The sequence below is a fragment of the Lynx rufus genome, unplaced genomic scaffold, assembly GCF_022079265.1.
Source record: "Lynx rufus isolate CCGP_SWC_20201006 ecotype Redwood Valley unplaced genomic scaffold, mLynRuf1.p SCAF_38, whole genome shotgun sequence".
Taxonomy (NCBI): Eukaryota; Metazoa; Chordata; class Mammalia; order Carnivora; family Felidae; genus Lynx; species Lynx rufus.
The window spans coordinates 1,116,290-1,130,922 of NW_025814854.1; the positions used below are offsets into that span (position 1 = coordinate 1,116,290).

General features: G+C 50.2%; 1 protein-coding gene across 1 annotated transcript in view; it reads right to left on the reverse strand.

The window, feature by feature from the left end:
• Nucleotides 1-10,712, reverse strand: part of HTT (huntingtin) — a 149,282-nt gene extending 138,570 nt beyond the window's left edge. Inside the window, exon 1 of the mRNA XM_047094146.1 lies at nt 10,202-10,712. Coding sequence (XP_046950102.1) covers nt 10,202-10,437 — 236 coding nt within the window. The 5' untranslated portion in view covers nt 10,438-10,712. The remainder of the gene's footprint in view (nt 1-10,201) is intronic.
• Between the last annotated feature and the right edge of the window lie 3,921 nt (nt 10,713-14,633).

Genomic DNA, 14,633 nt, shown 5'->3' on the forward strand with positions numbered 1-14,633 from the left:
AAAAAACCATCTGATCGCTACCAAATATTTTAATTTTGCTCTATTTTTCTTAAATCCATTGTTATTGCTAACATGGCTAAACATGTGTGAAACTAACACATTATCATCAAAGAACCACACAATTTCACTACATCCGAGTCAAACCCTAAACACCTGCAAGTGTAACCAAAATCCTGTAAAAAGTACCTCCTCTTTCATCACACTGAAGAATACCCACATTTTAAAGTGTGAGGATCAGACTTTACCCTCAGACACCCCAGCAAAGAGACATTAACCAAAAATATGAGAAAACGAAGAAAACAATTCTTCCAATATGACCTACTGAAAGCTGTCAGGCCACCAATGCAATGAGGAAGTAGAACGAGCCACCTAGCACTTGGTGCTTAAAACTTCCAAACTGGGGTTAGAGCGCGGCCTCAGGCTCCTTTCCAACCTTTCCTCAGCCAAGCTCCTCAACCTTCAGGGAACTCTGGCCACTCCAAATAACTCCGGTGTTTTGGGCATACATCTTCAAACTCAATTCTTGTATGGTCTGTGGCTCCTGCTTGAAACATCCACTTTCTACCTTATTTTGCCCAATAAGCTAACTTGGAAATTGAAGAAAATTACAGCTGCTTCATCCCCCCCACGGAATTTAACTCGCTTGATGAACTGGCACGTCAGACTGACTTGTTCTACAGGAAAAGTAAGGATGGAAATTAAGGTGGAAATGGAGCCGCCTTGCTCTGGGCAGGAACTGGGTGAACAGGGTAAGCAGTCCTGGCTCTTCCAACTTCGGTAAACGCAATCATCTTCACTTCACCTTCCATAATGCGAGCAAACTTCGGTCAGCCCTTCCTACCACTTACCGAAGCGTTCTGCACATAAACACATTTGCAAGGAGTCGCACGGAAAAGGCAAGGATGCTACGGCACAGCACAACCATGTTAAAACAACTATCAAAGAATTCTAAAACTGGGAATTTGAGCCCTCATCTAAATTCTTATTTTTAGTATCATGTTATTCTAAGACTATGCTTGAAAAATATGATTCCATGGGGCGCCTGGGTGGCTCAGTCGGTTAAGCATCCGACTTCAGCTCAGGTCTTGATTTCGTGATCCGAGGGTTCAAGTCCCGTGTCAGGATCTGTGCTCACACTCGGAGCCTGGAACCTGCTTCAGATTCTGTGTCTCCCTTCCTCTCTGCCCTTCCCCTGCTCATGCTCTCTCTCTCTGTGTCTCTTAAAAATGAATAAACATTAAAAACATTAAAGAAAAAAGAAAAATGTGATTCCAGGTTGAGGGCTGGCGAGGGAAAGGCCCAGACTACACACAGAACTGAAAAAACATTGCTCATCTTGCCCTCATCCTGCCCTTCGTAATCACTTTCCGAGCAGTGCCCACACACCCCAGCCAGCAAGTGGGACTGAGGCCTCCCGACTCCCCAGCAGCTGCCGCTTCACTCTAACATGAGTGCTCCTACAACATTAGAGCCCTTTCAGAGAGATTTTAAGAAGGAATGGGAGGGGCACCTGGGTGGCTCAGTCGGTTGAGCGTGGCTCAGTCGGTTGAGAGTCCGACTTCGGCTCAGGTCATGATCTCTCAGTTCGTGGGTTCGAGCCCCACGTCAGGCTCTGTGCTGACGGCTCAGAGCCTGGAGCCTGCTTCGGATTCTGTGTCTCCCTCTCTCTCTGCCCCTTCCCCACTCATGCTCTGTCTCTGTCTCTCAAAGATGAATAAACGTTAAAAAAAAAATTTTTTTTTTAAAAAAAAGAAGGAATGGGACACCAGAAGTCATTTTAGAATTATGTGTCATACACAATTTAAAAATAAAAGCGCTATTTGATTAGGGGAACCAAGGACTACGATTTCCCCAATCCACAACAAAGTCTTTCTTACTGGCGATCTAACTGAATACAGCAACAATCACTAACTGAAAAAGGTGCGTTTCAAAAAACCAATCTGTTAAGCTAAATGACATTTGTGTGTGTGTGTTTTGTTCTCTACAATTTTATCAGAGGTGTTAGGTTTATGGATCCACCACAGTCCAGACAGAACATATCCCTCACCACAATGGTCCCTCTTAGAGCCACACCCACCACACGCTCCCTAACCCTGGTGACCACTCATCTAGTCTCTATGCCTAAAACTGTGTCCTTTCAAAAATGTTATACAAGAAGCATTATAGAACATGTGGCCTTTTAGGATTGGCTGTTCTCACGGGCATGATTTCCTTAGGAGTGACATAAGCTGTGACAGGTATCGGGGTTTATTCCGCTTTACGGCCGAGTAGTTTCACCACTCACCTGTTGAAAGGCACCTAAGCTGATTCCAGATTTTGCCATTATGAGTAAAGCTACTACAAACGCTGTGTACAAGTTCTTGTGTGAACACAATTTTTCACTTCTCTGGGATAAATGCCCAGGAGAACAACTGCCGGGTCAAACAGTAATTGTATGTTCGGTTTTACAAGAGACTGCCAAACCGTTTTTCCAAAGTCACCGTACCGTTTTCTACGCCCACCAGCAATGATTACGCGGCCGAGACCAGCATTGCGAGCTGTCAAAGTGACCTTTTAGAAACACGAATCAGATCACTTGTTTTACCACACAAGCGTGCATCTGGTCATAGTAAGCTTCGAAGTCCTTACTCCTTCGGTGCACAAGGCCCCATCTGGCTGCCCCTCACCACCTCTCTTCTCCCCCACCCCCAACTTCCTCTCCTATTTCTGCCCTTCATTTTGCTTCAGTCACCAGCCTCCTTACTACTCCTCAAATACAGAACGCACGGCTGCTTTTCTGTTCCCTCCACCTGGATCTCTCTTCCAGATATCCAAATGCTTGCTCCCTCCATTGTGCCCCAGCATCACCTTCTCAGCGCACTTTATACCCTAAATAAAACTGCACACCCCTGCTCCCCCTTATTCTTTGTATATTTGTTTCTCCCCATAGTTTTCATCACCATTGGTCTTGCTCACTGCTATAACCCCGGGGCCCAGGACTGAGCCTGGCACAACACTGGCACTTGGTTGAAAGGGCTCCTTCCAGGTCACCTAGTCCAAGCTCCACTTTGGTCCCCATTCCCAGTAACTGGGAGCTCTCCATGCCCCCTGAAGCTCACGTGTCAAGGTGACAACCCACTTTGCAGCCACACAAATGCCCAATGGCCCTGGGGCAGAGAAGTGATACTCTTCAGCTACACCTGGACAAAGCAGCCCAAATCTTCCCTCCCAAATGCTGGCGGCATTGTTAGCAACAGAGCCTGACCATCTACGGTGGGGCTTTTTAAGATTTAACATGAACAGATTGCTCACAGAATTTGTCAAAATGCAGACTCTAGGGGCGCCTGGGTGGCTCAGTCGGCTAAGCATCCAATGAGCCCTGCATGGGGCTGTGCTGACAGCTCAGAGCCTGGAGCCTGCTTCGGATTCTGTGTCTCCCTCTCTCTCTGCCCCTCCCCTGCTGTGCTCTGTCTCTCTCTCTCAGAAATAAACATTAAAAAAAAAAAAAGGTTTTTTAATAAACAATAAATAGGGGCGCCTGGGTGGCTCAGTCGGTTGAGTGTCTGACTTCGGCTCAGATCATGATCTCACGGCTGGTGAGTTCAGGCCCCACGTCAGGCTCTGTGGTGAACAGCTCAGAGCCTGGAGTCTGCTTTGGATTCTGTGTCCCTCTCTCGCTCTGCCCCTCCCTCACTCATGCTGTGACTCTCTCTCAAGAATAAATAAAACATTAAAATAAATAAGTAGGGGCGCCTGGGTGGCGCAGTCGGTTAAGCGTCCGACTTCAGCCAGGTCACGATCTCGCGGTCCGTGAGTTCGAGCCCCGCGTCGGGCTCTGGGCTGATGGCTCAGAGCCTGGAGCCTGTTTCCGATTCTGTGTCTCCCTCTCTCTCTGCCCCTCCCCCGTTCATGCTCTGTCTCTCTCTGTCCCAAAAACAAATAAACGTTGAAAAAAAAAAAATTTTTTTTTAAATAAAATAAATAAGTAAATAAGGAAAGAAAGAAAGAAAGAAAGAAAGAAAGAAAGAAAGAAAGAAAGAAAGAATTTAAAAAAATTTTTAATGCAGACTCTGATTCAGTAGACTTCAGGTGCAGAAAAGATTCCACACTCCTTATAAGCTCCAAGTGATACAAACTGCTGGCCCTAAAGAGACCGCACTTTAAGCAGCAAGGACCTATGGCAGACCACGTCTCTAACACATATTCCAGCACCCGAGCTGATTCAATTCAACACAACATTAAACAGGGTCTTATACTGTGTTTTATTTCTCCTTCTCATCTGAATAAGACTAAATGTCCTGACGGTGGGCCCATTCCAAGGTAGTTTACCAAGCAGCTGGCTCCCTTTCGGGAGCTACAGGTAACAGGGGTCGGGACTCTCTCAGGTGGACAGAATTCATCAGCGGGCCATTTGAAACCAGGACAACGTGAAAACTTTGCCTCGAAGTTCCAAAAGTCCTTTTTTAAAAAGAAATTCGTGTCAATGTACGAACTGTCACTGAATTATACACTTTAAAATGGTTAATTTTGGGGTGCCTGGGTGGTTCAGTCGGTTAAGTGTCCAACTCTTGGTTTCAGCTCTGGGAATGATCTCACAGTTTGTGAGTTCAAGCCCTGCATGGGGCTGTGCACAGACAGCACGGTTTCTTTCTCCCTCTTTCTCTGCCCCTCCCTGACTTACATATTCACACTGCCTCCCTTCCCCATCCCCTCAAAAAAATAAACATTAAAAAATAAAATGGTTAATATTATGTTATGTGAATTTCACCTCCAAATAAATAAACAAGAAATTCCACAATATTATACAGCAATCAGTAAGAATTTTATGCACTACTATGGAACAATGTCTATGAAAAATATGGGGTGATCTCAATCATGAGAACAAAAACAGGGACACATTTAAATGCTTGAATATGCATTAAAAAAATCAGAGAAAACGACAAAAGACATTTAATAATTGTTATTTTTAGGGAATGAGACTAAGGACAGACTAGGAGGAGGGCTTAGTTTTTCATCTTCTGAGCCGTCTGAAGATGTTTTACGATGTGTATGTGTAACTTTTATAATTTTTTTAACTAGTTAATAGAAAGGAACCAGAAAAGAAATGGTTCACAAAAGTGGTCCCATCCTATTTAATCTAGGGGTAAGCAAACTACAGCTTGCATGTTTTGGGCCAGTCTCTGAGCTAAGAAATGTTTTCACATTTTTAAATGGTTGATTAAAAAAAAAAAAAAATCAAACAATAATGTTTCATGACATGTGAAAATTATATGAAATTCAAATTTCAATGTCATCAATAAAATTTTATTGGGACACAGCCACACTCCTTCATTTACATATTACCCCTGGCTGCTTTTATTTTACAATGGCAGAGTTGAATAGTTGCAACAGAGACATGGCGCCCACAAAGCCTAAAAATGGCCGACTATCTGACCGTTTACAGAATAACTTTGCCAATGTTCACAGATTGGAAGACTCAATATTGTTAAGGCGCCAATACTCCCCAAATTGATCTACAGATTCAATGCAATCCCCATCAGAATCCTAGCTGGCCTCTCTGTAGAAACTGACAATCTGATCTTACAATTCATACAGAAATGCATGGGGTCCAGAATAGCCAAAACTATCTTAAAAAAGAACAAAGTTGGAGGACTCAAATTTCATGGTTTGAAATTGTGATAAAAAATACAGTAATCAAGACTGTATAGTATTGGAGGAGGATATAGACATTTGGACCAATGGAATAAAACTGAAGGTCCAGAAAAAAATCCATACGTTTATGGGCTATTAGTTTTTAACAAGAGTGCCAATACAACTCAATGGGGAAAGAAGAATCTTTTCAATAAAAGGTGCTGGGAGCGCTGGAGATCCACATGCGAAAGAACGAACCTGGACCCTCACCTTACACCATATACACAAATTAACTCGAAATGGGTCAGACCTAAATGTAAGAGTAAAACTTACAATTCTTAGAAGAAAACATGGGAGTTCTACATCTCTGTGACACCTAAAGCACAGCGACTGAAGACAAAATAGAAAACTGGACTTCATGAAAATGAAAAACTTTTGTGCTTTCAATTCAAAGGACACTACCAAGAAAATGAAGAGACAATCCACAGACAGGAGGAATGTTTTTAAAAATCATATATCTGATAAGGGTCTAGTGTGCAGAACACATAAAGAACGGTTTCAATTCCACAATAAAAAAGACAAGTCAGCTTTGAAAAACTGGAAAGCACGAGGGCAAGGCCTTACAAACTAAGTACAAGAAAGAGGGGCGCCTGGCTGTCTTGGTCCGTAAGGCGGGCGCCTCTTGATCTTGCGGTCATGAGTTTGAGCCCCATGTTAGGTGCAGAGATGAAAGAAAGGAAAGGAAAGAGGCCAGGTCCCTGATCTTGGTGTTCGGCCTCCTCACACAGACTTATTCCTGTCTTATAATAAGATCTCGCCTGCTTAGGCCATTGCAGCAGGGTTTTCTGTTATCTGCAGCTGAAAGTGCCCTGGCTGAGAATACCAAGTACAGCTACGTCACCTCACGCTTAGCGGAGAGGAACAAGTCCTGTTGGTTCCACCTTCAAAATTCAGTCACTTGTCACCCTGCCACTAGCAACATCCTGACGGAGCCCACCACCCTCTCACCTGATCACTTTAACAGCTTCCTAACTGGTGTCCTGCCTCTGCCCGTGCTCCCCTTCACTGTTCTCGACCAGTGTTCCTTGTAAAATGGAACTAAGATCCTGCCGCTCCTCTAACCAAACCCTGCGATGACTTCCCACCTCACGTAGAATGAACGCCAAGGTCCTTAGTGAACCCACCAGGAAGGGCCTACCGATGTGGTGTGGCGCTCCCTCTACCTCTCTGACCTCACCCGCTAAGAGTCGCCCTCTCACTAATTCAACCAACCAAACGAACCCCTTGGTCTTCCTCAAACAGGGGGGCCTTTGGACCTGTTCTCCCGCCCAGAATGCCGCTCCCCCACACACCTTCATGGCCAGACCTTCGACTCTCTTTCACGTGTTTATTCAAGAGCCACCATCTCAATGGACCTTCCCTGGAAATCCTCTCTAGAATGTCAACACCTTATCAACCCTGACGTCTCCTAGTTCCTTTCCCTGCCTTGCCGTTCCTCCTTCGTTTATCACTAACATACTTTATACTTTACTTATCTATCCTGTTTATGGTCTATGCCCCTCACTGAGATGAAAGCTTCAGAGGGCAGAGCTTTTTACCTGTTGATGGCTGTAGCCCTGCAACTGTTACAAGAGGCACCCATCAGTTGTTGAGTAAATACTTATTGATGAATGAATAATTAAAGCTAGGAGGAAACGACAGGAAATCTGAAGGAGAGTAAGAAAGAACCAAAGGCAACTGTCAATTGCCTCAAAATTACAGTTAGGATGGTCCCAACCTCTGGCGCCCCTGCACGCCAGCCTTGCTGAGACCACAGCCAGTCCCACCCAGAGGCCCTGCATCCCACGTGCTGAGCAGAGAGCAGGCACCCGGCTACTTCGGCTGAAGCCCACACACGGCTGTGACACTACAGTTTCACACAACAGAGGAGAAGAACCATAAAAATAGAACAGATCCTTTCCAAATTGTTTCTGGACAATCCGGGGAATGGGTTTTTCAGCTGAAGCACCTGAACAGAAATGCCAAGATCCAATTTTGAACTGACTACTCAAAATTAATGAATACCTGCTTTCTCAACAGCAAATGTCTAAAAATACGATATTTGTGCATTTTATTTAAAATAACTACAGGGGCACCTGGGTGGCTCAGTCGGTTAAGCGTCCGACTTCAGCTCAGGTCACGATCTCGCAGTCCGCGAGTTCGAGCCCCGCGTCGGGCTCTGGGCTGATGGCTCAGAGCCTGGAGCCTGCTTCCGATTCTGTGTCTCCCTCTCTCTCAGCCCCTCCCCCATTCATGCTGTGTCTCTCTCTGTCTCAAAAATAAATAAACGTTAAAAAAATTTTTTTTAAATAACTACAATTAGGCCAATGTAGCTGATTTCAGAGCATGCTAAGAACCTTTAAAAGTTACTGTTCTGAAATACTTTTGCTTTAACTAATTTAGAATCTATCTTCATATATGCACGGATTGAATCTGTAAGGATACACAAGGAGGAAGAAGAACAGAGCTTGCCTCTGGGCACAGAGTTAGGTGCTCAGGAGAAAGGAGTGGGAGAGAGACATTTTAATCATTACCTTTTAGTAACTTCAGAATTTGCATCACATGAATGTACTACTTGCGTGAAAATAACAGATTACGCTTTTAAAACAAACCAATCACACGTTACCTTAACATAACGTAATGAAACAACATCTACTTTTGTCAAGCCAGCTTTACAAAGAAACCTCTTTATATCCGTAGTTTGAAGTTAAGCAAATTCAGGTTCTGTCAGAGCAGCATAAGAAACAGATGGCATATTTTTACACAGACCAAGTGTTCGAACAAGCCTACAGACAGTGACAGCAGTAAGGTCTCCCTTCCCACCCGAGCCCTGCTTTATGCTTCCTGTTAACAAGAGCCAGGCAGTGTGTGAACTTCCATGGCATCTACCTCCGGGATGAATTATGATTCTGGAATGAATTACGATTATAAATTAGCTGCTGTAGAAATAAGTCAAATTGTTTTAATTTTTTTTCTCTAAATATCCAAACATAGAGAAATATCCAATATTTGTCTAAATATCCAATATTTCTTCACCTCTTAGAAGAAAAATTAATTTCTCAATTTTTCAAGTGTCTATTTATTTTTGAGAGAGAGAGAGAACATGCACGGGAGGGGCAGAGAGAGAATCCCAAGCAGGCTCTGTGCTGTCGGTGCAGAGCCGGATGCAGGGCTCCATCCCGCAGGAGATCATGACCTGAGCCAAAATCAAGAGCCTAACAGGCGCCTCTATTTCTAAGTTGTATCCTGACGGATAAGCCAACATTACTCCCCATAATCCTCACTTTCTAATTAAACGCTCAGGACACGGCAAGGATCACGTCAGCAGCCTAACAAATAGGGAAACCTTACTAAAAATGGATCAGTCGTAACAGAGTGAGTTTCTTAAAGATCGCCTCTCAAAAACTGTCCTCATCAAATGCCACCTTGTACACATCCAGAAGGAAAATAAAATGCCCTGGAGGGGGAGAAAGGCCTGACCTGCAGCAGGGCGCTCCCAACCCCTGCTCAACTCGGCTCATGAAGACTTCAAGGGAAAGCGCCTGGGTGCTGTCAGAAGGTCCGGTCTCCTTCTGTCTCAAAAATTCTCCCGGCACAAGCAACAGAGACCCCCAGCTTTCCAACACTACCAGATGTCACCAGTGAAGGCGACAGGAGCCGCCCGCGGGGCCCGCAGGCAGGCTGGACCACGACCCCGGTGTAGCGCGCGTCATTCATCCCCCCGCAATTAACCTCTCCCTCTGCAAGGGGCTGCTTTTATTTCCAACTGAAAGCAGGCGATAAACCTGTCAACTCTTCCTAATACTTGGGCCAATTTTCTGATTCCTCGCTTCTTAATAATAACCTTCTGAGCAGCTCGCCACGTACTTGGCAAACCCAACTCAAGCGTCTGCAGACGAACTTGGGCTTAGGCAAGCGGCTCTCCTGCCGTTGCCACCGATTCCCGGAGTAACGGAAGTGCCCTGAGAGTGACAGCCTCGAGTCACACAGGCTGCTTCAAGAGCCCCCTGGAAAAGAACCTCCCGCTGGGCCGGGCCCGCACGCCCGCGCCCTCCCGCGCTCTCCCGCGCCCTCCCGCGCCTCGCCGCCCCAAAGGCATGATGTCATCGCTGTCCCCCCATCACCCCAGCTCCAATGCCTGGCTCGTCGCGAAGTGTCCTGCGCCCCAGCGCTCCTCCCTCTCAGAGAGGAGGAGAGGGAAGGCAAGGGAAGGGAAGTGGCGGTCTCGGCTCTCCCAAGTTCTGCTCACAGCACAGCCCGTCTCTTGCAAATATAAAGCAGCAAGTTCCTTCCCTAACTTCGCACGCCGGGAAAGGCAGAGGACCGGGGCCGAGCCCGCGTCGGTGCCTTCAGCGGAGGCCCGTGAGGCCGTGCCTGCCTGCGGAGCGGCGCAGACCCACGCGAGGGGACCCGGGCAGGGCCCCGGGACGGGCTCTCGCAGCACGAAGAGCGACGATGCGCCCGGAGCTCGGGGGCCGCGGGGCCGGGGTCTGCAGGGACGCCGCCGCTCCCGGCCGTCGCTGGGCCGGAGCGGCAGCGGGCCCATACTCACGGTCGGTGAAGCGGCTCCTCGGCCACGGCCGGGCCGGGGGGCGGCGGGGGCGGCGGCGGGGGCGGCGGCTGAGGCTGAGGCAGCGGCGGCTGCGCCTGCGGCAGCGGCTGAGGGGGCTGAGGCGGCGGCGGCGGCGGCTGCGGCTGCTGCTGCTGCTGCTGTTGCTGCTGCTGCTGCTGCTGCTGGAAAGACTTGAGGGATTCGAAGGCCTTCATCAGCTTTTCCAGAGTCGCCATGGCGGCCTCCCGCACCGCGGGGACAGCCCCCGGAGCCCTGGAGCCGACTCGCGGCGCCGCTCAGCAGCGCGGCAATGAATGGGGCTCGAGGCCGCAGGCAGTAGCGGAACCGAGGCTCCCGGCCATCTTGGAGCCGTCCCGGCAGCCCCCGCGGCCGTACGTCCCGGGACGCTGCGCCGGCGGGGCGGGGCCAGGCCGGGCCGGCGGGATTGACAGCCAATGGCGGCGACCTCTGCCAATGGCCGGCCGAGGCGCCGGCCCGGCCCGGTCCCGCGGGGGTCACCTCTCTGGGCCGCGGCTGAGATCACCGCGCCGCTGAGATCACCGCACCGCCCTCCGGAGGGGGCGGGGCAGAAGGGGAGAGGCGGGGCAAGGGGCGGGAGCGGCGCCGTAGGGGGCGGGACAGAGGGCCGGCGGAGCGGGGCGGGGCGGGGCGGGGCGGGGCGGATCGCGGGGGCGGTGGCGGAGAGAGGGGCGGGGAGCGGTGTGGCAGGGGGCGGGACAGAGGGCCGGCGGGGCGGGGCGGCACCGGGGAGCGCGGCGGAGCGAGCCCGGCGGGCAGGGCGGGGCCGGGTGGGGCAGAGCGGGGCCGCGTCCCAGCCCCTGGGGGTCCGTCCGGGCGGTGGGGAGCACAGGTGCCTCGCCTCGCTGAGTCTGCAGCGCGAGGGGGAGCGGAGGGTAGGCACGGGGGTAAAAATCTGCCTGGTCGGTGCCTGCTACCCGCAGAGGCTGTGGCTGGTGCAGCAAGGAGCAGCTTTGACCCCAGAGATGGCACCCGCAGCAATAACTGCCCGATCCTAGCGGGTCCCCTTCAAGGAGACTACTGCTCCACAGATGTCTGTAGGGCACCTCCTGCTTGGGGTGGGGCAGGCCGGGGAGAAGGGTCCTGGAGCGGAGGTCGGTGAGTCAGCAGAGGACCACAGGGGACAGTGGGGCATCCAAGGGCGGCCATCCAACCTTACTGGCGGGGAGTGGGTTCGCCCCAGAGAGAGCTGCCTGGCGGGGAGGTGATGCATGCCTAGGAACCTCCAGGGCCCACTCAGGGCAGCGCCCTACTCTGGACCCACAAGCCACAACTCCCCTTTCTCTCACAGCCTGTCAGTTGTCCCAGGCGGTCAGGTAAAGGGAAGCCCAGCGGCACCACAGAAGTTGTCCCTGAGGGGATAGCAACAGGGCCCTCCTTCAGGGAAAGGGCATCAGAGCATCGTGCCACCAGCCTCCAGGTCCCAGTTCCGTGATGTTAATAAAGACCTTGTCCACGGGGCCAGGCCACGTGCCAGCTCAGGCACAGCAGGCCACAATGGCCGGGCTCCAGGCTGTCAGGTGCTGTGGTCCGCTGACGTTTAAGACAGCGCAGTGACCCCCTCCCAATATCCATGCCCTTCTATAGTCCTCTCCCCTGGAGTGTGGCCTGTCCCTGGTGGCTCGCTCGTAACCAAGTGAATAAGGCAAAGGTGGCATTCGGGATTAGGCTACAAACTGCTGTGTCTGTGTTGGGAGAGGCCACGTGGCCAACAGTCCGTGAGAAACTCCTGCTGCCTGGAATGGGGATATATTGGTTGGCACTTGAGAAGTCGTTTTGGGTCATGAGGATGAAAACCACATCCTGGCAGGACGGAGCTAGACGGAGCCAGGGCCCAGATGACTGGGCCGTTCCAGCCTGGCCTGCCTATCTCTGGACTTCTCAAAATCTGTGAGCCAGAAACAATTCTATTTTGTTTAAGCTCCTGTTACTTTGGATTATTCTGTTTATATGCTGCTAGACCAAATTCTAAACCGGTCCAGAGAGGTTGAGTCATGAGACCTTATTTGCCCACAAGAGATCATGGCTGTTTCAGCCACGGCAGGAAGAAAGTGACCTGTCCAGAACTTACTATGATCCTGACAGGAAGGCCTTTTAGAAAGGGACTGTCATGAAAGCAGATTGTGTTTAAATTCAGAGAAAAGTTTGGCATAGTCCAAAACAGAGCCACTGAAGATGAACACAGGTGGGTGTGCAGTTCGGCCTGGTGTCTCCAAAGCCTTAAAAACAGGCATAGTCCCTGGGGCTCCTGGGTGGCTCCGTCGGTGAAGCGTCTGACTTCGGCTCAGGTCATGATCTCGGGGTCCGTGAGCTAAAGCCCCGCGTCGGGCTCTGTGCTGATCGCTGGGAGCCTACAGCCTGCTTCAGATTCTGTGTCTCCTTCTTTCCCTGCCCTTCCCCCGCTCACACTCTGTCTCTGTCTCCCCGAAATGAATAAACATTAAAACTTAAAAAAAAAAAAAAAAAAAGACAGGCATAGTCCCTGACCAGTAAAGACACTTCTGGTAATTTACCCCAGGGAAACAGTCACGTATACGTGAGGACGATCGCTTATTACAGCAACACTGAGGACAAAAAACATGGAAACAACATAAATGCTGGACAGAACAGGCGGCTAAATGCATCATGATCCATCCACAGGACTGCAGTCGCTCAGATCCTGCTTTAGGAGAGCATTCGTGACACAGGCAAAGTGTGCAATGTGTGAGCACACTACTATGCATAGCATGACCTCCCCCCCTTTCTTTTTTTAAAGAGGGAGAAGAAGCCACACACACACACGCACACACACACACACACACAGAAAAGGGACCTGGTCAGTAAGTCTGTGACAGTGACTCTTGTGAACAAGGAAATAATGGGTGATTCGTATCTTAGCCTTTGTGTTTTTTCTGTACTTTTCAAATCTTCCACAACGAACTTGTACTATTCAGTAGGAAAGAACGTAAAAGAGTAGGTTTGGGTGGGGGAGCTAAAAACGGAAGCCTAGCAACACACTGGTGACGGATCCTGCCGAGGGAGAGAGGGAGATATTTAAAGCGCCCAGCGCCCCGCACAAATGGGGTACGGTGCAGCTGGGGGCGGACGCACACTCTGGACCCCAAACCCGGTAGGAGTCCCCGGGGCGCACGGCAGGGCCGCAGGGAACGAGGTGAGTGGGCCGGTGGCTCCTGCCCGTCTCCCCTGAAGCTTCGTTCCAATTGAGAGAGAGCTATTGCCATGTATCTTAATTCTACACAAATGCACGCACGTACTGCAAAAGACACAGACACAGTGATTGTGGTTTTGAACAATCAACATTTGTTTAAACTGACTCCCACCTCTACCGTGTCTTCTTACTCTTCGTGCCCTCCTGCATCGCCGAGCTTCCAGCTGGGGTCATGGTCTTCCGCCTGGAAAACACCACAGAGACTTGCTTTTACAGGGCACCTTTTACCGCTGAAATCCCTCTCGGTTGACCTGAAAAAACCTTTACTTTGCCTTCATTCTCAATGGAGTTTTGGTTGTGTATAGAGTTCAAGGATGACAGATGTTTCCCGTCAGCAGATGAAAGGCCTGGACACCACTGTCCTCTGCTTTTCATTCTGCCTGTTGAGGAGTCGGCTGTTGGTTGAATGGTTGTTCCTTGAGGTGATGTGTCTTTTTTGCCTCCCTGTCTGCATTCAACCTTTTCTTGCTATCTTTGGCTCCCTTGGTTGTGCTGCACGTGTGTGGAGAGAGGAGCCGGCCTCTTGACGGTGACGCTGGGGATCCCGTTCAGTGATATAGCAGTCAGATGCTGGGCGGGAAGGGCTCGAAAGGCTGGCCGATACCAGTTCTGGAAGTTCTGGGATGCGAGTTCCCTGGTGATGTCTGGGACCAGGCTGTTCTCACCAGCAGAGCCGTTCCCCGGAGCCTGAAGTCTGCCACTGTGCGTGATCAGCCGGGGCTCCCGGTTCCCTTCGGGTCCCCGTAAACACGCACGTTGACGGGGAACGAGGTCCCTCTCCTGGGATGCTTCCGGTGGCCGTGGCCGGCTGGCCTGCGTGGAGCTAACACACAGCAGGAACTTGAGACAGGCGCTTCTTCTAATGGCCTTCTGCCTCCACGTTTCTCCATTCGCTCCACTGTATGTCCACACTGCGTGTCCTCTACATGGTGTTGGTCGTTCCTGGCTTGCTTAGCAGTCGGGTTTCTTTTCTTTCTTTTTATCGTTTTATTTTTTTAAATGTTTATCTATATCTGAAGGAGAGAGGGACGGACTGTGAGCGGGGAGGGGCCGAGGGACCCAGAATCCAGTTCAGGCTCCAGGCTCCAAGCCGCCAGCACAGAGCCCGATGCGGGGCTCAAACTCAAGAACTGTGAGATCGTGACCTGAGCTGAAGTCAGACGCCCGACCGACTGAGCCACCCAG